The sequence below is a fragment of the Periophthalmus magnuspinnatus genome, chromosome 6 (assembly GCF_009829125.3).
Source record: "Periophthalmus magnuspinnatus isolate fPerMag1 chromosome 6, fPerMag1.2.pri, whole genome shotgun sequence".
In the NCBI taxonomy this organism is placed as follows: Eukaryota; Metazoa; Chordata; class Actinopteri; order Gobiiformes; family Gobiidae; genus Periophthalmus; species Periophthalmus magnuspinnatus.
The window spans coordinates 21,183,228-21,208,152 of NC_047131.1; the positions used below are offsets into that span (position 1 = coordinate 21,183,228).

At 37.6% G+C, this 24,925-nt stretch overlaps 1 protein-coding gene across 5 annotated transcripts in view; it reads right to left on the reverse strand.

Moving 5' to 3' along the window:
• Positions 1-222: 222 nt before the first annotated feature.
• The window catches only part of LOC117372804 (coiled-coil domain-containing protein 136-like), a 30,353-nt gene continuing 5,650 nt past the window's right edge, over positions 223-24,925 (reverse strand). For 4 of the 5 annotated variants that reach the window (XM_055222599.1, XM_055222601.1, XM_055222598.1 and 1 more), the window contains exons 2-9: positions 16,765-17,016; positions 13,441-13,515; positions 11,734-12,036; positions 10,242-10,359; positions 6,337-6,604; positions 5,593-5,724; positions 3,374-3,486; positions 223-2,534 (exon numbers count right to left, since the gene is read on the reverse strand). In XM_055222599.1, the coding sequence (XP_055078574.1) occupies positions 2,522-2,534; positions 3,374-3,486; positions 5,593-5,724; positions 6,337-6,604; positions 10,242-10,359; positions 11,734-12,036; positions 13,441-13,515; positions 16,765-16,978 (1,236 nt within the window). In that variant the 5' untranslated portion in view covers positions 16,979-17,016 and the 3' untranslated portion in view covers positions 223-2,521. Of the gene's footprint in view, positions 2,535-3,372; positions 3,487-5,592; positions 5,725-6,336; positions 6,605-10,241; positions 10,360-11,733; positions 12,037-13,440; positions 13,516-16,764; positions 17,017-24,925 lie in introns of those variants that run through there. The other variant, XM_055222602.1, reaches the window with a different exon arrangement.

The following is a 24,925-nucleotide window of genomic DNA, read 5'->3' on the forward strand; positions in this document are numbered from 1 at the left end:
CAGAGCAATGACTTGTGGAAGAAAGGCCTCATGACACCCCAGTCTGCCTTTCACTTGTAACTAAACTATATTTGTTTGCTTACATCATGTCTCCCTCTGCACTGCAAGTTATTAATATCACTACTACCCATGTAACGTGATGCTATACAGGGGACACTCAGGCCTTCATGAATGGGAGTCCTAGACTTGAACTATGAGACCACCATCTATGTAAAGAAATCCTTTAGTCAGTTTTGCAAGGAAGGTATTTTTATTTCTTCAAGTCATTTACAGTACAAAATAGACCTCCAGGTAACAAAATAGCCACACCTATAACACTGCAAACATCAATCCTAATACATGTAAGCAGCAAGCAGAGAAACAGTGCGATATAGAAGTGTTTGATGGTATGTACTTACACAAGAGGTTGCTGCAGACATGGGTTTTAAGTAGCAATGCTTGTTTGTAATTAGTGCAGGGATGGGTGATACTGGGCTGGTCCAACTGCAATAAATCAAAATTAAATAAATAAAATAAGGTGTTAAGAATGACCTAACTCGAATGCACTGTTTAATGTTACAACAATGTTTACAGATTGTCACAAGTTTATGATGCAAAAAGATTAAAAATATTATATTGTGTAGACACTTAAATCATTCAGTTGTAATGTGCAAAAATAATACAGTTTTTGGTCTGGTAGGATTGGTGGAAATCAACATATTTGGAAATTGCAGGAAAAAGTTCTTTCATTAGATACAGAAAATGTTCCCATAAATTCATGCAATGCTTGATGAATACATATAGACACCTGTGATTGTTAACAGGTTTTGAGCAAATTGTGTTTGCGATTTGATCTTCACACCACTTAACAAATGTACTCGCATGGATAGCACGACCAAAGAGGTTCTAAAGCTTAGTCACTGAAATGACTTTGTCCGAGCAACATCACCATAAATAATAAACATTTATAACATAGCATATCATTTAGATATCAAATATACATTTGCTCTCCCAAAAAATAATCACCTTTCTACAAAGCTAGTACAAATGGGTTTAAGAAATACAGTATCTCTCCCATAGGTCTGCACTGTATATGTTGCATCTATTTACATCAAATACAAAGCAACAAAACATAAATTATAGATTGTGCTTCTCTAAGGTTTGCCGCATGCTTTTTCACTTTTAAAATATATCACAAATATAACAAAATTTCACAACTGTAAACATATATCCACATACAGTATATCAGTTATTAATCTTTGTTTGGAAGTAACTAGACTTAGTATGTGACTCTTCATCTCCGCACAGGGTTTTTTATGACCATTACCATACATATTTATATTCATGGGGTACATGTTTGAAACAGTAATGATGAGATTTTAATTAAATTCTCAGGTCTGTAATAACCCAATTGAGAATATTAGTTAATAGAGTGAATCCAAAAATCTGTCTGTATCACTGAGGATATAGCAGAAAATAAGAGGAGTCAATAAGGAATACATAATTAGTTTTAGTTGTTGATAATCAAATACTATGGCTAGATTTTGAACCTCCATTATCGTACATACTTATATCTGGCATTTTATTTCTTTGTACTAATGCAACATGGGCTATATTTAGACAAAAAATAGTGGCTTAAAAATTCTGTACCTTTAAAAATGTATTTCATAGCTTTCCATACGGGATGAAAAAATGAAATAAGCCATTTGTATAAAATAAGAATAAGCCATTTGTCAACAGTAGTATTTGAGAATTGATTGTGTATAATGCAGAGAGAGCCTTATCCTTGGACTTGTTGCAATATTGGCGCTGATGTGCAGCAAGACATAACACAGCACATAACAGAAAAACCCATTTACTAAAGGTTAAAGGTCACCACGACAGATGATTGACAGGTGCTTATTGAGGCTGAACTCTATTTGCCGCACTATCAGAACACTCAGTGGACATTACGTTTAATATTTTGAGGTAATTTGAAAGTGAATTATTATGTGAAAGAAAATAAACAAGCAACCAATGGCTTGTTTATTAAAGGGACTGTGTTGGTTCAGTGCATTCAAAGTGCAGATCCTATAACTGTCAGTATTATCAAAGAAAGCTATGAACAAAACGTCCAAATAAATAAATTAAATTATTGAAAAACGTCAGAAGCACAACAGTAAAACCTTCATTTGTATTTTCCGCTAAAGAGTTATGCACAGACAATGACACAGCACTAGCATACAATATGAAGAGTCAGTCTGGGTCATCTTCATCTGCACAAATTTCATCGGACGCCACTCAAGCGAGGCCCGGGCATTTTGCTCCGTCTGTCTGCATGAAGTACCTTCTCATTATAGGGACACCATTTCCCCATTCGTTTATATTATATTTTACAAAAAAGTTGCAGTCTATACACATGGCAGGAGAGATACCGGGGTGTGTGTCCTCGCTGTGCAGTGATTGTTGCCATCCAATCAGCAGCGGACAAGAGCTCTCAACAAGCTAGTCATCATTAGGAGCACTGCTGTGGCTGCAGTGACAGTCAAAATGGAGCCCCAACCTATCTCACCCCCCTGAGGGAAAAACAGGAGAGAGAAAGTGGCATTAGCACTCACAATTGGGCCTATGCTATTATTAAAACCAGTACAGAGGTATTCAGGGAAATGTGGCTAGAGGGATAGAGAGAGAGAGAGTAAAATGAGGGGATTAGCATTAATTCAGTGTATGTTTTTTAACGCAAGCTAAAAATAGGTGCAAAAAAAGTCTACTCCACATAATTAGCGTGGTGTATGTGGGTTGTAGCTTTACCTCAGAAAAGTAAAAGTGTAAATAATATTAACTGAATTAATGTGATGAATTAGCTAAAGTGTTTGTTGCTATAATTGAATCAAAATAGACGTATCATTTCTGCAGGATGGTTGGCACAGTTACAAATATCAAAATGAGCTGTTATCATGTATTTGGTACAATTTACAAAGTGCCCAACTGTCCCATATGCTAACATTAAATCACCATTTTCAGTGGTAAGTAAATTCACTTTTTAGTTTTTTATTAAACAGCGTTGTATACATATTGATGGTTTGGCAATTATAGCATCACATAGCCTAAGATTTTTTTGTTTGTTTAATTTACAGTTGAATTAGATGATATTCTTACAGCCCATCTGAAATGTGGTTGCAAATGTCTTATGTGAATGGATTGTAAAATTAACCAAAATATATCAATTTATTCCCTTGCTTCTTGATACTTTTCTGTTTATAGACGTTAGACTTGATATCCCAATGTTTTTATATCTTTAAAACAACAGTTTCATACGGTGTTTGATTAGAACCAAGAAACGTGCTCCTATCACCTCTGCATCTGCGTATATATATTTTCCATTGTGTGTAGAAGTTGGGGTCTGTTCCCATACCTTGCTCTCTGGGACGCCAGCTCCGACAACCAGCACCAGACCACAGCCACTATTACAATCATTCCTATGAAGGGGATGGAGAGAACAGGGTGCTCAGACGCATGGATGAATCTCTGAAGGGACAAGCACAAGGGCGATGGGCATGAGGGGAATGAATAAACGATGGACACAGGTAAATCAAAAACACAGATATACCGTTTACATGGCAACAAATATATACATGACAACAGAAAAATCACAAATTATAGTGGGGGGGGCTTGCTGTGTTGTAAAGGGAGAAGGGGGTGGCAATGGGTAGGAGTCAAGTGCAGAGAAGGAAACAAGGCATATATAATTGCAACAAGCTAATCAAATAAATGTAATCAGAGGTGGAAGTGTACCTTTAATAGTGCACTATGTAACATTCCTGGTGGAGGGTCTGCCAACTTCTTGTCTCTGTGGGGATTTTATTGCACAGCCTAGAATTTATTTTTTTTAAACTTATTTATCTCGCATGTATTCAATTACAGAAGTTTTACTGCTAAAAATAATCATAAAATTGTACATTCTTGTTGTGAATAGGGTCTCTCCACAGATCTGACCTATAACTTGACCAGGGAACATCACCTGCTTGTTACCATGGAGATAAGTGTAATGTCATATAATGTCTAGGCAACTCAGTAACATTATCAACATGGAAACAGTCAAGTGTTGTACTCAGCATCAGAAAAGTTAAATAGTGCACCCATAAATCTTTACTTACTGAGAGTGACATTACTTAAGAAAATAAAAAAGTCTCCTCTTCCTTCTGGTGAGGCCAAAATGAGCACACTTAAAATATTTTGAGACTTTGACATAAAGGCGAGTTAAAATAAAAGTGTTTATTACAACTGGAATCTAGTATTATTATTTTATCATAGCACTACTTCTAGCCTCTAATGCAAATATGTGTATTACGGTAACGAACCCACTTCTAAAATGTGTTCTTCCACCTCTGAATGTGACTGCAATGCTTATTTGCAGCATGTGATATGAGAAAAACATAAAAAGACAGTGACACACATATAGTGGTATAATGTCTCTCTATCCTCATTGAATTGAATTGTAATTTGGTTGAGTTAGTATGTCTTACAGGCTGAAGGGTCATGGACACTCAGAGAACAAGGACAGGAACATTTGGACAGTTTGACAGCACAAACACCCCATAAAGACAAAGGATGAGTTATTTTTACTAAAGAACAAAGGAAGTGTCTAATATAACTTTCCAATGCCTATTTTCTCTCTTGAATCATTTATGGTGTATCTCTAGCTTGAAAATAGGCATCGCAAGTTCATAGTGGGTTAATGGACAGATACAGGGCGGAGTATAGTCCAGGTCAGAACATATAGTGACCCTATCACTTCACATCACAGCATATAGTGGTAGTACAGCGAGTGAGACGAAGACATAACAGGTTCAGTGGACACGGATACAGCAGAGATGTGTGAGATGTGTCATAGGACATCTGACAGTTGGTGAGCTAAGATAAGGTTATATTGATTCACTTTGTGTCAAATAAACAGAACGTGTTCAGTCAGACACCATATGTTACAGATGTTAAAGAAATGTTTTATACTTACTGAACTTTTTGTTGTAAATGTAAAAAGTGTGATTTTTTTTTTTTCTTTTGGGAAATCGAATATTATTTCTATCAGTCTAAACGAAAGATGAGGCTACACTAGAGAAAAGATGACACTAAATCGAGATGTGATTTAATGTGTCCTGACTGAACAATTCAAAAATGCAAATTGGAAAAACACTGAGAAACAACATCTCACATCACTAGCAGAGTTATAATTGTGCTCATGAATAGAGATTTGATATGTATTGTCTTTCAAAACACAAACTTCAAGTCAACAACATGTGCTGCAACAGATTGTAATTCAAAACTACATAAAACGGCTTTGTGTAGAATACTTCAAATTATGCTTGCACAATGTGGCGTTATCAAAAACAAATATGGATTGCTAAAACTATCAAAGAATTGTCTTTCCATTCAAATGACATTTATCTTACAAATCTAGTCTATATATCCTTCTGGGAATTAGTTAAAAATTACAAAACGGAAATTCAATTCTTAATTCCATCAAGGATCACTGTCTGAATTTTTGTTCAGTTAAAAAAATTCAACACATTTATTTGCAATTGTACTGTATGTGTGTCTTTTGTATCAGCACTCCCTCCCATGTGCTGGTTGTACCTGGGACCCTCCGGACAGTTTCTCCAGCTCTGCCTTGCATCGCTGTAGCTCCTCCTCCAGCTCCGCTCTCTCCCTCTGACTGCTCTCGTACAGCTCCTGTAGATCCTTCAGCTCCACCTTCAGACTGTCGCACTGAGGGCACAAGTCAGTAACATGTCCCTGAGTTTTGAACATCTAATACACATGTGTCAAACTCAAGGCCCGGGGGCCAAATGCGGCCCACCATGTCATTTTATGTGGCTTGCGTCAAGGTAAAATTAAATGTATGACTGTCTTAAAATGTCAGTTTATCAGGAGTTATGCAGTCAGACAGACATATTTTTATATCTTTGCAAATTTGAGACAAACCATTTTGCCCTCAGTGAAATTGAGTTTGACACCCCTGATCTAATACATGTGTATATTTTGTTTGAATTCCAGTGTTTTAATATAGAACAGCCAACTAAAACTTACTAAAATGTTTTACAGATGTTCAATAAAGTAAAGCAATAAAGGTAAAAAATAAATAAATAAAAGTTGGACAAATTTGCTAAAAGGCAATGTTTTTTATGTCCAATTTAAAGTGAAAACAGGTATTCCATATCACCAACAAATGTAGAGTTGAATTGGATATGAATTCTGGTCTTATATAATGACTACAGTCCAAAAATATTATCTAAAGGCAAAAGTATTCAAAATCTATTGGCTAATTATACTCCATAATAAGTAATTTGCCCGCTCTATGCACATTTTATTCCCACTTACCTCCCTCTGAACCTGCAGCGCCTTCTCCTCAGCCTGTTTGAGCTGGTCCCGTAGGGAGAGGATCTCACCCATGCCCCCGCTCCAGGTGGTGGGGGTCATTGGCTTCCCGTCAAAGGAGATGTTCTTCTGGATAGAGGCGTCCCGTAAGTGGCAGTTCTCTGAGTGGGCCATGGTCATGTAGCTCTCCGTCAGGACCTCCTCTGAGTCCAGACTTTTGCCTTCAGGGGTGTCACTGTCCTCCTCCTTCAGAGACAGGTACACACTGGAGCTGCCGGGACAGCGAGGAGCACAGGTCAATAATAGAATAAGACGGGTCAAAGCAGGGGGGCATGTAATAATTAAAAATGAATGAGAAAAGGTGTAGAAGTTGTATCTGATTAGGATGAGTTAAATCCAGACGTTTTAGGGAAATTGGACAACCAGGAAAGATACTTACTAAAGATTTGGTTTAGTTTTGGTATATTGTAATGTTTAGAAATCAATGTGAATTTCAAATATATGTTTTGGAAGAATAGATTACTTCAATTGCCCTCACTTTTTATTACAAGGTGCATTCACGTGTGATAATAATAATTACATTTCTATTGTTTGATAAAGTTTTTTCAAAGCAGTACACCACTAATCACTTACACACCCAAGCTTCAGACACAGTCATTCATAGATAATGTGGGTGAAGTGTCTTGCCTAAGGATACAAGGCCAGAAATGGATTTACCTGAAATACATGTTTGTATTTTGGCTGTTCTGATCATTGTTGTGTTCTAGTGTTAGCTTGTAGTCATTTCTTGTAAGCTTGTTGTCTATTAATAGCCTGCTTATGTTTTTATTATATTAACCACACACGCTCAGTCAGTTTTGGCTTTTGGGCTCCTTGTTTTTTTCAAAGCCTTCTGGTCCAAAAACACCATATATTTAAAAAGTAAGTTCCCGTTTGATCAAATCTCACCATCTTCCCACACAGATGGAGCCTGCTTTAGTTCACCATCTGCTAAATCCTCCTCTGAAATGGACCTCATGGAGAGACTGTTGTGTCTTCAGCTGTTTCCAAGGTCACTGATGAATTTTACCTCAAATATTGCCATTAATTATTGGACTAATGGAGTGTAATAATCTCTCACATTGTAGTACGGGATCAAACAGGTGGTGTGCTGCAGATTAATCTTTTGAACTAAAGACCTGCACACAAGGTTTAAACTGAGTCCAAACTAAGATGAACACAAAGACTAATTACTAATTAAGGACACACAAGAGTGACACACAGGACTAAGCTGGACACAGGCATAAACAGGCTCAGATCAGGACTAGGCATTCTCTACAATGCTCACAAAATTCTGAAATATTTTGTTTGGCAACTGTTTCTGAAATAATTAAACAGAAAATCATAATAAAGTAATAATCAGTGGAATTAATTTAGTAAAAAATCTTCACTTTCACTTACTTTCACCTGTTTGTATGTATATGTATGTATCTGTAGTATGTACAGTTGAAACGAAAAGTTTGCATACACTATGTAAAAAAGACACAGGCTTTTTTCTCACTGTCTGACATGAAATCAGATTAAATGTTTCCTGTTTTAGGTCAGGATTACCAAAATTATTTCTATTTGGCAAATTCGAGAATAATGAGAGAAGGACATTTTAGAGAGTTTGTCATTACTTTCCTCAAAGTCAGAAATTTACACACATTCATTAATATTTGGTACCATTGCCTTTAAACTGTATGACTTGGGTCAGACCTTTTGGATATCCTTCCACAAACTTCTCACGATAGTTGACAGGAATTTTGGCCCATTCCTCCAGACAGAACTAGTGTAACTGAGCCAAGTTTGTAGGCCTTCTTGCTCGCACGTACCTTTTCAGGTCTGCCCATACATTTTCAATATGACTGAGATCAGGGCTTTGTGATGGCCACTCCAAAACATTGACTTTATTGTCCTTAAGCCACTTTGTAACCAGTTTGGCAGTACGCTTCAGGTCATTGCCCATTTGGAAGATCCATTTGAGCCCAATCTTTAACTTTCTGGCTGATGTCTTGAGATGATACTTCAGTATTTCCACATAATGCCATTTATTTTGTGAAGTGTACCAGTCCCTCCTGCAGCAATAACCCCACAACGTGATGATGCCACCCCCTGTATTTCACAGTTGGGATGGTGTTTTCAGGCTTGCAAGTTCCCTCCAACCACCCAAGAATGCTCATTATGACCATACAGTTCAATTTTAGTTTCATCAGACCACAGGACATGTCTCCAAAAATTAAGGTCTTTGTCCTTGTGTGCATTTGCAAACTGTAATATAGCTTTTTTATGTTTATTTTGGGGTAATGGCTTCTTCCTGGCGAAGTGGTCTTTCAGCCCATGTCAGTACAGTTCTCGTTTCACTGTGGATAATGACAGAGTCTTACCAGCTTCAGCAGTATCTTCACAAAGGCTTTTGCTTTTGTTCTTGGGTTGATCTGCACATTTCAGACCGCTATAGAAAAATGTGACCATTTACCATTTACCATTTCAGACCAAAGCATGTTTGTTACGATCCAGCTTTGTCTAAGGTCAGGGAGGTAACAAAAAAACAAGATAGAAAAATTGTAAACTAAAGAATTAATTTAATGAACAGGAATGTGAAGTATAAACTAAAGGGATCTAAAATATTCAAATGAAAGATAACGTACGAGGTACAAAAGAGTCACAAAGGTCAAGTTTAACTAAGCAACAAATTTTACAATAACAGGACAAAATTTTGACAAACAAACATGAAGTCAGTACTGACAGTCGAGTGTCTCGGGGACAGTCACAGTAGTGACAGAAAACTAGAGACACATTTTACATAAATATGAGTGCTTCAAAACACAGAGTCACTTTCATGTTAGTGACATTACAAACAAGAGACACATACAAAATGGCATACTGGCCAGAGGCAAGCCAGCAGCCCCAAGCAGGTGTGCTGACTCTCCTTAAATGGGGAAGGCAGCTGCAGGTGAGCCACAGGATTGGCCAGGTAGGAAAATGGTCTTCCAATCCGTAGTGAGGGCTGACACAGGCAGGATTACGTGGTGAAAGGGGAGAGATTCAAACACACACATACACACACTAAATATAGGGCCGATACTGTACAATGGAAAGAGCATTAGGCCTGGGGCCATAACGATGTTCATCTCAGGGACACAGAACCTGTCTCCTTCCCAAGCGGTATGATGGCATTCTTGTGGTGTTTATACTTGTACAATAGTCTGAACAGATGAACGTGGCACCTTCAGGCATCTGGAAATTCACCCAAGGATGAACCAGACTTGTTTGAGTCCACAATTATCTTCCTGATATCTTGGCTGATTTCTTTTGACTTGAAACTATGATGTTACACAAAGAAGCAGTGTGTTTCAGGTGTGCCTTCAAATACATCCACAGGTGTGTCTCTAATTAACTCAAATCAGAAGATTCCAAAGACATGACATCATTATCTGGGTTTTCTCAAATTCTTTAGATGCACAGTAAGTAATGACACATTGTCTAAAAAAATTCTTCTCATTTTCTGGCATTTAGCAAATAGAAATCATTTTGGAAATCGTAATTAAATCAAAAACGGGAAAGGTTTAGTCTGATTTCACGTCAAACAGACAAAAAGCATATGTCTCTTTTTGTATAGTGTATGTAAACGTCTGGTTTCCACTGTCTATATTGCTGTCCTGATAGTATAACTTGTTTTATTCTAATCTCAAGATGCTAATGCTTCTATAAGCGTCACTGGCTCCATGCACTGACAATCTGAAAAAATAACAGAAAAAAAAAAAAACGAAAACCAAACCACCTAATCCATCTTCTTGACTTAAGCTGTCTCTTTTTCTGTTTTCCCCAAAACCCTGAAAAATTACTTAGGCACTTATGCTAGGAGGCTAACATTATGTAGCCCTCACCTGGTCCTCTGTCTCTGCAGCAGCTGGAGTTTCTCTGAGAGCCGTCTGTTGTCCTCCTTCAGTGTCTCACACTCCTCTTTCAACACACGGCACTCCTCCTTTAATAAGTCTACATCTCCTGCAAGGACATAGAAACACGGGTAAGTGGAAGAGAAAAAACTCATCTACTCAGGTAGTTGGCTTGAGTAACATTTATGTATATTTTCTACAGCACTCCATTATTTGAGTTACAGGCTCTCACAGGTAAAACGTATACCCCCAATGTGTCAGTCAAATCAAAAGTACAGCTTATTTACCTACAAAAATTGATGCTTTGATTGAAGTTTTCCCACCACAGAAATGTCAGCTTCTATATACAGCATGTCGTTAGACTTTTCCTGAATAAGGCTACTGCCTACTGTGTTCACCAACATACTGTTAGAAACTGTCCCTCCCCTCATTACCTCATAGCTCTTAAAAGTCTTAAATGGAGATTAGCACACATTTGCAGATGCACACAAACACACCACGCCCTCCTCAACCCTCTGCAATCATATTTGTACTCTGTAATATTCATTAGTGTGAATGAATGATTTATGGAGGAGCTGACATGTTGTGAGCGCTGTCCAAGACATCATGCTTTGTTTTGTTAATTAGACACAAAGCTGTGCTGTTTGTCTTTGTGTTACTGATCAGTAGAGGGCTTTGAGGCTCTTAACTCAATAATAGCCACTTTCTATTAGCTTTGACAGACTGATTATTTGTGAATGTCTTGTCTTTACTAATATTTTTATTCATTTCATGTCCCACGCTCCCATAAAAGCATCAATCTTGAACTAAACATAAATATTTGATCAATTGTTTAACTCGTTTACACAATTCTTTCACATCAAAAGATGAGCTACATGCATGGCCTAGAAATACAGTGAACTGAAAATGAGATATGTGAGAAGAATATTTCAGTATATTTAACAGCAGTTTTCCACCAAAGCAAGTACATTTTGTTCACTTACAATGGCAATAAAACTTAATCTGACTGCAAAATCTCCTAAATTGTTCAGAAGGCCTACATTGAATTCAATGCAACGTAGAGATCTCAATAATTGAGCATTGCGGCGTACAAAACCAGAGTGTGATAAATGTTTAAACTTCAGCATTAGCAATTTAAACATTCTCAGAGATACATGTTTATAGACTCCTTTCTAAGAACCAAATGAGGTCTAATGTTTTATTTCAGAATCAGATTTTACAATTCTCAAGTGGTCCTAACAAAACCTGAAAAGTCCACGCATAGTTAGTAGATTGAATGCTGTAATATATAGTGTTACCCTACATCTTTAGCATAGTGGTAAGTTTATAAAACTTACCTAAACAGGGATTACTTATCATTATGAAACCAGATAAATGTTTAGTCAGGGACAAACCATGACCGAGTTTCTTACAATATGAATATCATTAATTGTCTACTGCAACTGTTACAGAATATATTGTTGTGTCCCCTGCTCTTCCTTACCCTCTCTTCTCTCAGCCTCCCTGCGCTGGCTCTTCATGTTGATTTCGGCTCGCAGAGTGGTTATCTCCAGCTCATAGGCCTGTGTCTCCTCACTCAGCCTTTGTAGCTCGGCCCTGCGCCGGCACAGCTCCTCCTGCAGACTGGCGATGTCGTTCTCACGCTCGGCCGCTGCCTCCTCGGCCGCCTGCTGCAGCAAAATCACCTCCTCATGGGCCACTCTCAGCTCCTCCTGCGCCTCTGCCAGCTCACTCTCCTTCTCCTCCTCCAGGCTGTTCATCTCCTCCTGCACAGACCGGAGCTGGGCTGTGGAGGAAAGGGGAACACAGCTTTTAGAGCAGTGGGTTTTATTACTTCCAGACCGAGGCAGAAAATATTTTTCTTTTAATAGTAATTTACAAACTAGGTGCACTATGTAACTTTTTTGGTGTTTCTACCATCTGCTTGTCTCTATGGATATATTCTTGTTTTTCCTTGATCCACAGTATGGCATTAAACTTATTTGTCTCTATGGATGAAGCAGGTGATGCCACCATGCCATCATTTTTGGAGCGAATGAATAATATACTAATAAAAATAGTCAAATCCATTGAGAGGCTTAAGAAGTGTGTCTAAAATGCTACTTGAAAGTGGACTGCTAAAAGACTGTAATTATAAGCTTCAGAACAAGGCAAAATAAATAATAAAATATGTACCATAGTTTTAAAAGGATTTGTGGCCGTGTTCATAGAAATGTGTTCACCTGATGTTTTGAAAGTGTTTGCTTTAGTGGGTGGTGTATGCATTGCATGAGTGGGCTGCTATTTGAAGGAGGCTGATGTAACTCATTGTAACAGACATTTCAAAGAAGAAAAAAAACCTTCCAGTCCATGAAATATCAACAGTAATGAAATATTAATATATTTTCCAAACATTTAGGACGTCATATTGGGTTGAACGTGTTAAGCCTCCTGAAAAATCGTGCTTAAGATTCAATGCAGCATGCTGTTCTTCTCCTTTTCATTTTTAGAGGTTAGAACAGGTTTGAGAGTCTCTAGGGTCAGAAACTGCACTATTTTTTGCAGAATAATTTCATGATTACATTATACATAGTACAGAGAGTTGGAACCACCTTCAATTTGACCTTTTATGTGTATAAGTGCAAATAGGCTAAATAAAATACAATTTCTCTACCAAGCACATAAAAATCTTACGTGTCCATACATTTGAAAAAAGTACAGACAACTATTTCGACGTCCCCGATGTACCAGATACCAATTAAAGATACAATAAGAAGTGCTATTGCGTTCTCTGAAATGTTCTATAATATGAGATTAAATTTATCAAGCTCCATTGAGACAAGCAAGGTCAGATCTGTGGAGGGGCTGCCTCACTCACTGTAAGAATCCATGCTTTTCAAGCTTTATTTCCGCATTAAAAACACCTGCAGTTAAATAAGTGCAGGTAGATAACAAAAATGCAATACTGTGTAACAATCCAAGGCAAAGCAGCGTATCTTTCAGTATCCTTTAAAGTTAATAATCACTCAAACCTCAGTACTTAAGAATCTTGGTAAGATAATATGAGTAATATAACAATAGTGTGAAGGTATAGATAAATACATCTGACATTGAACTGACCTGTACTCAAATATTGTTGATGCAGCTCTACACTGGGTACTGTTTATAAACCTTATGTTAACAATACTATCTTGATTTCAATTTACTTTACCTTGCAGGTTCTGGATTTGGCGTGTGAAGGTCTCAGCTTGATGGGCACTGGCCAGACGTTCATCCTCCAACAGGCCTGATGGACAGAGAGAAAGAGAGAGAGAGAAGTAGGACAGAGGTGAGAAACGAATCACAGGAACCCCGAGATAAGAGAAAAATGTCAGTTCTGTCCGCCAATGGAAAGATGACAATTTGATAAGCATTTCAACCTTGAAGCAGACATGAATGACACAAGCAGGTTTGCATCTCTGAGTGTGTGAAGCCAAGACTAAAGGCTGTTGTATTCAGTCATTACCAAAGGGGCTTGGAGAGTCCTCTAATGACCTGTTTTGGAAGTGAAATGCCAAAGCGCCGCTGGGTAAGTGTGTTTTGTGTTATGATGTGATTAGTTGCAGTAGACAACTTCACAGGGTTTTTCTTCTTACGTTCCACCCACTGAAATGCCACTAGTGCATTAGTACAAGTTTTGGATTACAAAATTAGTCTTATGCAGTGCTTAAATAGATTCTGGCCGTGGGAGAAAATATATTTACAAAGGTCATAATTAAAATATATAAACAAAAGTGTAAGAGGATTTGGAAATATGGAGGTGACAATGCAATGGCTTAAGGAAATAGTGGGTGCATAGGGGTTGGCAGCATAGATTTGTTCTTGTATCTTGGCTGGTTGATACGACTGCATTTTATTTACACACAGCCACTCCTCTGTGAGTAAAAGCTAGCCTTATGCCACACACTCCTTTATACAATTTGCAAATGTTTAGTGATGTTCACTGGGATGCCAGAAACCTGAGCAGCTGTTGTGTCCTTGTGGGAATGGACCTCTCACAGTGACCAATTCTGCTCTATTTTTATCACACTGGAGAAGCTAATATATATCACTCGCCTTTTCACAGCTATTAACTCCTTATGATCGAGTAAAAAGACTTCCACCACTAAACCAAGATGAAAACATATTATCATACTCAACTATTCGAACATAAACACATTTAATTCAATATTAAGAGCACCAGTGTAGTTCCTATATACACGTTTATCTCAGCCTTTTAGCCTTAAATCAGCCTTTAGAAATGCCCATTAAAACCACAAAAGTCATAACCTTAACAGCTGTCCTTTAGTCCAGTAGTGTCCGATGCTTTTCTTTCTCTCCCACAGTCTGGAAGCTTCTCTTGGCATGTGCACAGTTGTCTGAGGAATGCCACACAAAACAGCTGAGCTCAGAGCGCCATGACACACACAGAGTTGGCTGCGGCCCCATACCGAAGGCCTTACTCACTGTCCTCAACACTGGGAACATCATTTCTAAGACATGACGTGATGGTCCATTTAGCAGGACGTGAGGATGCGAGTATGTCACCCGCTCAGTAAAAACATTGACACAAGTGTCTATGCCTGCCTGTTTATCTCAGGTTTTATTCTGAAGATGACTGGGTAACCTATGTGTTAAATGTTAAAGCGATGCAGTCATGCTTCTTGTTTTGCTTGTTTTGCAATGCTAAATTTGCGTCTGCTCCCACAGTCTTCTTTCCTTTTGATTTCTCTTCTGGGACCATCTGCCTCCAAAGTTTGCTGTGATTTGCAAATGAACTGAGCATACTAGGTTCTAGGTCAGACACGTTTTCAGATAAACAGTATCGATGCTGGGAACTAAAAAGGACTTCAGTTTCCTATGCACATGTGGACATGTTTCTGTTTAGACAGTAATTTCCACTGCTCTTTCACACTTTGTTTTGTTTAGAAAAAGCAATAAAAAATACACTAGTTTGAAACTTCCTTAAAGCAATTTTTTCTTCTGAGATTAAAAAAGAACAAAAAGTAGACTGCCCTGGAGAAGTGCGCAAAGCTTATTAAATTCTCTAAAAAGTCCAAGGGTAAAAAACAATGCAGATTTAACTTGTACTTTACGTCTAAAAAGAGACATGGAACAATTATGGCTTTTTATACAACCCCAAGCTTTGTCTTAAAAATCATTTCAATACACAAAATATTATGGCATCTAAAGTTAACTCGCAAATGGACTTTTTATAGAAAATGTATTGTTGGCCAAACCATATGGCCACATTTTGGGATGCCAAGAAGAAAGTTATGTTTTAGAGATAACAGGGACACTAAGAATGCTCTGGTTAAAACTGTTCTATGCTGGAAACATAGTGAAGGACATAGACAATGGTGTGTAATCCAAATATGATTTGTCTGGTCCCCTGTTCCTGAAATATACAAGGAATATATGTTGATGTATATCCGATCATAAGTTCAGTTTGTCGCCAAATTTCATGCAGTTTGTGACAGCATTTAAAAAATTAGCTCATAACCCTGAGCTGCTACAGTACTGGAAAGGGCAGGGCGTATAGTTCTTGGTTTCAAACTGTGAATACCAATCTCTCAGAACACTTGAAGAAAAGAGATTTAAATGTATGATTATTATTGTGTTGCCATAATAAGAAAGAATAGTGTTATCACATAAACCAGAAGCCTAAGATGAAGTAATCTGAGGGCAATGTCCAGTGAGTCATGGGCCATTCACTCTCATACTCGAATACAAATAGCAATTTAGAGTCACTAGTTGAACACAGTTAATACTTCAGGTTTTTCACTATCCATCAATTTTTTTTTTCTTCTGCTTATCCGGGACCTGGTCACGGGGGCAGCAGGGACTCCCAGACTTCCCTCACCCTAGACACATGCTCCAGCTCCTCTGGTGGGACTCCAAGGCGTTCCCAGGTCAGCCGGGAGACATAGTCCCTCCAGTGTGTCCTATTTCACTACATGTGTACTAAATCCATCTGTTTTTACATATTCAATTGATGAGCTAAAATACTTGCACTTCTCCACATTCAACAGTTTTGAATCACTATGACTATTTCAGCTCTTACATAGTATTGTTACGCTAAGCTACTTTATTTACACATACCCTAAAAAGTATAAATATTTTCAAATATTTTTTCTACATGCAGACTAAATCAGTTGTTATTAAATATAAAGTTTTCTTTCTTTGTTCTTGTTTCCTTCCAATTAGATTCACAATCACCAGTTCAACATTTGTCTTTCTCATTATTAAAGCCCATATATTTCAATATATCTAATGTAATTCAACCCTAACTTTCAAGTGAACTGCTAAAATCCATTTTCAACACTATGCAATGTAGAGTCACTTGTTCAGCACATGCATGTCTTTATCATGTGATGCTATATTATCACAGTTAAAAACGAATAAACAGATTTAAAGAAATAGTTCACTAGGATATTCACTTTCAATTAAAGCTCAATACTTTTATATATGATACTTATATATGTTGTACAGTATTTTCCTGGTCCGCTCTCCTCACCTTGCAGCTCATGGAAACTCTCTTGGTGCTTATTGGACGTCTCCCGGGCTTCATCCAGCTCCAGTAGCAGTTGTACCACCTGTGCCCTGAGCTCCTCCAGCTCCTGCTCCTCCGTCAGGCTCTCCTCCTCTGGACCCCTCTCTCCCCGATCCACCTCCTCCTTCTCGTTGTCCTCCAGCACGCCACGTTCTTTGGCGGTCATCTCATTGTCCATGGTGGGGCTGCTGTCGGCTTTCAGATCACACGGGTCATCTGGCAAACAGGGATAAAAGGTATGGTAAAAAGACAGGGCCACAGATTAGATTAAAAAAAGTGTTTATTATCAGTTATGATTCAGAGCTGGGTGTATCTTGAATCAACAGCACCATCTGGTGATTAGTTGTGTCATATTTAAAGACATTTACAGTTTTAAAGCTTCTTACAAATTAATTAGATTTTTCAACTTGAATGTTTTCCAGTTTTATGTTATTTTTTTATTCATTTTATTTCAGTCAGTGTTAAATGTAGCATAGGCATAAACTTGCAACTAAGTGCATGAGGTCAGGTGCATTACAGACAGTTACCAATTTTTTACTGGACTGCATTTAAAAACCTACTAATTTTTTGTTTTTTCGCTTGCTCCAATTTAGAGGAATAATCTTAGTAGAATCTAAAATCTTGTTAGTTAAAAAGTAACCACCCTTAAAACTTATTTTTCAACCTGACATTTGTCGAATAAAGACACCATGAATTTGGAAATTAAACAGTAAATTCTGATTGTAAAAGAGCTTTTTTTTCTTTGGTTTATTTATTTATTTTTTTCCATTTTTTATTTTCTTTATTTCCATCTTATTTTTTCCATTTTAGCTATTTCTAAAATCTTTAATCACATCAAATAGATTAACCCTATCCTCAGCATCTTAACAGTACTAAAAGTAATTTTATACAACATAGTACAGTCTTGGTTCCTCTTCTATGTCCACTCTCTGACAGCTCAAATTGCTGCAGCCTTCAGTCTTTAATCATTCACATTGCCACACAAAACATTCTCCAGTTATAACCACTAGGGGGAGTGCGTCAGCTAGGCACAGCACACAGAGAAAGGAACAAGGGGGAGAAGGACCACTGTGCTGAGGTAATCATATGAGTCACCACTCAGCAATGCACCTCTAAGGCCATAAAAACATGAGCTACTATTCATCCTAAGAGGGATATGACAAAACATAATTGTAGCACATTAGAGCAGGTGAAATGGATGACTTTTTTGTGGGTTGTCGAAAACTACAATTCCATTCGCTGCATGGCTATTTGAATAAATTTGAGTTGACAACACAGGAGCTACATGGAGAGGCTAAGAGCAGGTCAGGTTGTAGAGAAAGACGTCATTTATTGCACGGATAGAAGATCAAATTGCCTTTTCATTGCAGTGAACACATTTGCCATTACTCAGAGTACTCAAAGATGCGATTGGGGACAGTCAAGAGAGGAGGGTGGAGTAGACAAACATTTAGCTAACACTGTTGTACTTATGAAACACATATGCTTTTTTCTGGTACTTAGGATTGAACTACCACAAAAGTATGTCCACATTTTGTTAATTGTAAAATCCAATATTGATCTAAAACGCCTCTTCATAATAGTATTTCACCGTGTTTATCAATTTTGTGTTTTTATTTTTCAAGAATGACTACTAAACATTTGACTCATGTCACACTTGACTCATGTCACACATAACTCACAGGACATGAGTAAGTACAGAAATGTTAAAACTAAAGCCTCAAATGCAGGACAATGAAATGCAATATTACTCAAACATGCTTGAATCAGTCAATATACAATGATGAGGAGACAAAAAGCTCACAAAAGTGGATTCTGCATATTATGTCTGCTTTAAAAACAGATTAAAAAAAAATTGGGAAATGAAGTAACAACTATGACTGTTGCTTCAGATTTTATGATTAGCAGTGTAATTTAGTGAGATTAAAAATAATTTCCCATTTTGATATTTCCAAACTGAGTACTCACAGTTTAACAAATATAACGTTTTAACACAGTGACCAAAGTAACTTATGCAAATGCTGCATTCTTGAGGATCATTGACTCAAATGATTAGAATTTGCTAAACTTAACCTCGTTTCGCCTCAGTAGCTGATTTTGACCATTTTGAATCACGCCATCTTTAATATATCCCAGTCAGCTATTTAAGGGTCAAGTCCTCTTACAATCAAGCAGTAACCTCACAAATGGCGCTAATTCATACCTAAGTGCTCTGAAATGCCTCGTGTGGTGCTTCAGCTTAGAAACAAGAGTTCTTAACGTGATGAGCAAGACAAGACCAGAAAGCGATAAGATGTGACTTCACTGCAGAGAGGGAAAGTGCAGCAAGGGACCTTGCTGAGCATTAACTAAAGATCCAGCTAATTAAGACTGATACTCACAAGTGTAATCTTTGCTCAAGGGAGGCGTTCATTTCTCCACTAATTATTTTTCTGCTTCTTTGTCTCAAGATATTTCCATCAGAGTTCAAACTATTTTTCATCATATCACCATGCAGTTATTTCTTTCTCCCGTTTTATGATTTAAACAATGCAAGGCCCATGGAGGCATGTGCGAATGGTTTCATAGGCACAAGGCTATTTTGTCATTAAACTTTGATGCTGGTGTAATGAGTTAGTCATAAAGAAAAAAGGGAGTGCTCGGATTGTATGGCTAGAGGCGGCTGTAAAGACCATTGAGAGAACAGAAGCTACATTGGAAATAACTAATGTTGAACTCCTACAAGCTTAAGAAAAACACACGAAAGGATTTGTAATAGAAGTCGCAGTTAGGCCTGAATGGGGAGAAACAATAAGAAAAGAGCTGATATGATGAGAGAATATAGGAGGTATTAAAGAGCTTATAGTGGAGTTCAAACAAATGTTACACCAGCCCAAAATAGAACATGTGAATATAGTGGGTTTTGTCACACACTGATAGCAGTTTCCCCACAGTTAATCATAATAATAGTCTTTCGAATGTAGAGATTTGTAGGCATATTTAAACCGGATGCCTTTCCTGACCGTCTTAATATATCCAGGTTTGGGACGCAGAAAAATAGACCCTGACATGTGATATTGTGTGTGATTATTATGAATGAATCTAAATACTATAATTTTGTTGACATGACTGCAATGTAAAACAGCATAGACTTAGGTCACAAATTAAATTGTTAATCTAGTGTATTGTTTTGTCAAAGTAGTTTTTAAAGAAGTTATTTCTACCTTAAAAACATATTCATATACCTATTACATACATTCAGTACATTTTGGTAAATGGAAGCATATTTAATTGTATAGGGCTGCTGTCAATCTCAAATAGTCAATGTTCTTGCGTTTGGATGAATGATTCTTCCCATATGATTGCATTTTCTCAAAAAAAAATAAAAATAAAAATCCCCAGACATATGCTTCAAAGTAAAACTCCACATCTTATTGTTATTCAAAAAATATTCTTTGCCAATCATCTCAGCTCAAAATTCCCTGAAGAGTGGAGCTGTCATCTCTGCAGGCTCCTCATCAGAATAACCCAGGCGACGTTTTCAGAAACATTTACTGTCCTCGCCTCCCTAGTGTGTGTCAACCACGTAGTTTTGCCCAATCAGGTGCAGTGACACCTATATCCACTGTGCTAAGATCCCCTTTGGTTTACTATGCGAGCTGGATTACATTAGATATGGCTACTTCATGCATATACAAGAGATCCCAGGAGCAGCGCTGGCTTTAGGCAAAGAATGGCTTTATCTGGACACAGCACATTCCTGCGTAATCACATTGCAGCAAAACACATTGAGAATGTCATAGTAAACCTTGTTCAGTGGAGAATAGGAGCCAAGCAGCACAAACAAGGAACAATCTGAGATTAAATTTAAACATTAATGTGACAACACTGGCTCCTTTGTTACACTTTTTGATTGGGTACTCATCCGCAGAGCATGGGTAGTGATGAAAATGCACTCTGCCAAATTGAGGAGTGGATTTTGAACAAACACGAGAGAGAGAGCTAGGGATATGGGTTTTGGCAAAGGAGGACAACATCAAATATGATTTACATTTTTTAATATCCTGATGAGGCTCGGTACTGTTTGAAAGCACAGAAAAAAGTGAAGGCTCCACTGCAAACTTTAATAACATCTGGAAAAGAATAAGGGAGAGCACCTTAGAAAGTTACTGTGCCATGACCACAAATCAATGTTTTCTGATTCTGGATAATGATTAATACAAGAATTGGTACAGGTATCCAAAAAATATATATCAATAATGAATAATATGACCCGCCCCTATATCCATGGGTTTCTTATCTTACAATCTTATTTTTTGAATGCTGAAAAGTCCTCAAAATGTGTCTTATAACAGGACAACTCTATCAGCCATGACTAGAAACTCATTTGAATTATTTTTGTATAGTTAGACATGGATGCGTAATAGCATTCATACTTTTTAATACGAATTTTTAATATTACAATATGTGCTAAACTTCATCTCAAACACATTTTCACACTGCTCTATTTATAGCCACATAATCCAATTTTAGTTGATGATGCAATAAGTTTTGAGAATAACTTCATTCTGCACAGTGCCTGCAAGTCTTCTATCCCATCTCTTTCTCCATCATTTCAATAATAACTTCTGTGTGAATTTAAAAAGACCAATAATGCATTTCAGTATCTCTTCTATAACTCTTTCCTGTGCCGGCTAAGATCCCTCTAATCAAATTGTGCCTGTGCTGTTAGCGAACATCTGGACTCAAATCAGCTGTGAAAATCTTTGATGGTTGGGTGCTGCTTAAGCTAGTGGTGCGGTGTAACATGAAGCAAAAAGACAGGTGTTGTTTTGAGCTGTGACTTTGGCAAACATGTTTATATTGCTCTACCTGTGTACCTGCTTGTATTGCAAATGTCAACGTCAATGTTGGCTGTATAGTTTAAGTGTGACATGCTTGAAACAACTATGTGGATATATGGATGGTCTAAATTGGTTCAGCTGTGTGGGAGTCCATGCATAATGTAGCCCACACCACCCTCCTCTTCCTCCTCCTCCTCCTCTCCCCCGTCTTACCCCCTTTAGCTTTGAAGCAAGCCCAGCACTGATGTTGTAGCGTTTCCCTTTGCTATGGTACATTCAGACCATCAGAGAGAGCAAAGAAGAGAAGTCAGAAAATGGAGGACTAAAAGTGATTGTAAACAGATATAAGTGAAGGAAGAAAAGGTGTAAAACCATGGTCCTTCGTGAGAAACTTTGGTGAAGTTGGGATATTTTGGGTGCATAGAAAGTTATTTAAACTACGGGCTAAAAGCTGCAAGTGAGGTAGGATTGGGTATGTTATTAGATGATTATAACTACGCCTGATTCAGGTTTAGTAACTACCGGTACTTAATAAACACCCCAATTCCTAACCCCTTGATCACTGCTTAATATACATCCAAACTTCTGACCCGTGAATCATTCTGAATAAACTATTTGTTCATTGGGAATTAAGTGTTTATGTTTTCTTTGTTGTTTAATGTCTAAGTTCAGGGAATGTATAGCCTCAGTAGCCAGTGTTGTCATTGTGTTGGGCCAAGTCTGGTTAAAGAAAGAGAGATCAAACCAGGAATGCCACACAAACCACACAAAGTTTAGGTCAATATGAAACTATAGCTTTCTGTCATTTCCTGTGGTGATCCCAAAAAAATGAATCACTATCCTTTTTCTGCCAGAGTGGTTAGCTGTTCCTTTCTCAGACCTCAGGTAATCAAGACTCAGAAGTTTGCATCACTGCTCTTATGGCACCTCAACGATTTCCTACTATACGATATGAGCATATAGCAAAATTGATCTGTCTGAATTATTCATTATAAATAAATGTGCTTTGTTGTTAATGGCCAGTTGCCTTGGATAACGTATACTGTCTAATGCATGGAAAAGCTGAGAGAGACTTTTGTTCTGTAATGGATCGAAAGTGGCGAGACAAGAGGGGATTTTATGTTATTTAGCAGTAACTGAATTGCAGTATCACTTTTTACGACAAAACATTTTAACAAGTACTAAGAAGAAGAAAAAATCATTCATACGTGCAAATTTTGAATGAAAGTACTTTTTTCTGAATAAATGTGTTCTGGCTAGACTGGACCCAGAAAAATGACTAAAGACAGTACAACAAGTCAAAATAGCTGTTAACTATTATTTATTACTGTCAACTGTACACCAGTGACAATTTTTACCCATCTTCTCCTTGTTCTTGGATTTATAAGCCTTGAATACTAATGTGAAAGTATACCTCTTTGTATGATGCAGCATACTGGATTTTTATGTGTTTCTTAAAGCCCGTAACCCTTTGCACAGACTGCCTTAATCCAAGTCAAAACTTCACTTTACATCACCATGGTAACCGTCTGGACCATATGGACTTGAACCCTGTAATAGAGCTGGGTCTGCAAGGTTTTCAGACTATGGAAACCTTCTGTCTGCAGTTTTCCCCATAGATAATGACGTTTTCAGATGCCCTCTCACCTGCTCCCCGCATGCATGAGGTCACTCTTAAATGGTCTTAAATGATCTTTAAGTCTCCATCTGTGTAAGTCTCGCGGAGTAAAGTATTCATCTGCCTTCGCTCCCGGTGAAATGAACCCAGAACAAAAGTATCGGCCACTGCGAGCACCTCAGAGTGGGGCTAATGAGGCGCTCTGCTTCTGAAACGGAAAATCTATGTTTGCATTTGAAATAAGAGAAAATGGGTCAACGCTATAAAGATGCATGGTAGAATGTGCTATAATTTGGCCCGATTATCGTAGATGAGCATGCAGTGAAAGTGTGTCAGTGTGCACATCCTCTCAGCGAAGTTTATTATGGGAAATTGCGCGTACGCAGTGATTACATAGACTATAAAGCATGACAACAGCTGATGCGCTAATAATCTGTTTGATTGCATATCAGTGATCCGCACCTGAAAGTCTTTACATGTTGAAATCACAGGGAAAATATTGGAGAGTACAGTTTAGTGCGTAGCTGCCAAATCCAGAAAGAAGAATAAAAGCTTCCAAAGGGGAGGGGGAGGTAATTATAGGCTGGCTCTAAGTGTACTGGGAATGGAAGAAAAGTTATGGGAAATCCATATATGATTGTTCAGAGGGAGAGTTGAGTTTTATCCAGGGCTTACAGACATTTGGGGTGTGAGGAGAGCGGCATATGGTGCTCTGTGCTTGTCAGATACCCACAGAGATGCCCTGTTTTACAATCAAGTCTGGGGGCGGGGCCAGGACACATGTTTCACTCCAGGAGGTAGGCGCAAAGACAGGGGCTATAGTGGCTGATCAAAAACATGTTACGTTTACTGGGGCATGTACTAAAGAATGAGTAGTGTGAATGAATATTGCACATGTATGGGAGGTTCATTACAATATATCCTTTTCTTTTGTGTTACAGTGATGGTAATGTATGACTATATTGTTTTTATTTAACACAAGAAAGCATCCGTCTTATAGTGTGTTTATAAATTTGACAACTGTTACATTACATTCCTGTTACAAGATGATGATGATGGTCTAATCGATTTTTCCTCATTAGTTCTTATTTAGTAGCAATTTATGTTCATGTGATTATTAACATTACAAATACTGAAATAATAATGGTTAGCCATTTTCGTAAGTTATTTTAAATCGATGCCCCCAGCTGTTGCTAAAATTGAACAGCTGGGGGTTAAAGGTGCATTAAGTAACTTTTCTGGTGGAGAGTATGCCAGCTGCTTGTCTCCATATGATTACTACATCAACCTACATGCTCACAGTGAGAATACATGTGTTTCTAGGTACTTTTAGCCATAAAAACATCTGTAATTGAATAAATGGAAGATAGAAATGTTTAATTAAATTTTAGGCAAAGCAATAACAGAAAAAGTACAAAGTGCACCTTTCAAAAAATACATGTTAAAATTATGTGCTTGGCAAGCTTAAAAAAAGAAAAAAAAAGAAAAGAAAAGTGGTCTGTTTTTAAATCATAACATTCATTAGTTCAAAGTTCAAACCCAATTCTTTCAACAGTCCTAAAATTGAAAACATCTGCTGCGCTAATTGTGTGGGACAACTTGTAAACAAATTAATTAGCAATGGAAATTCATTGAACAGCTACTTTGCTTCTACTGTGTCAAGGAGTCAAATGGATATTAGGAG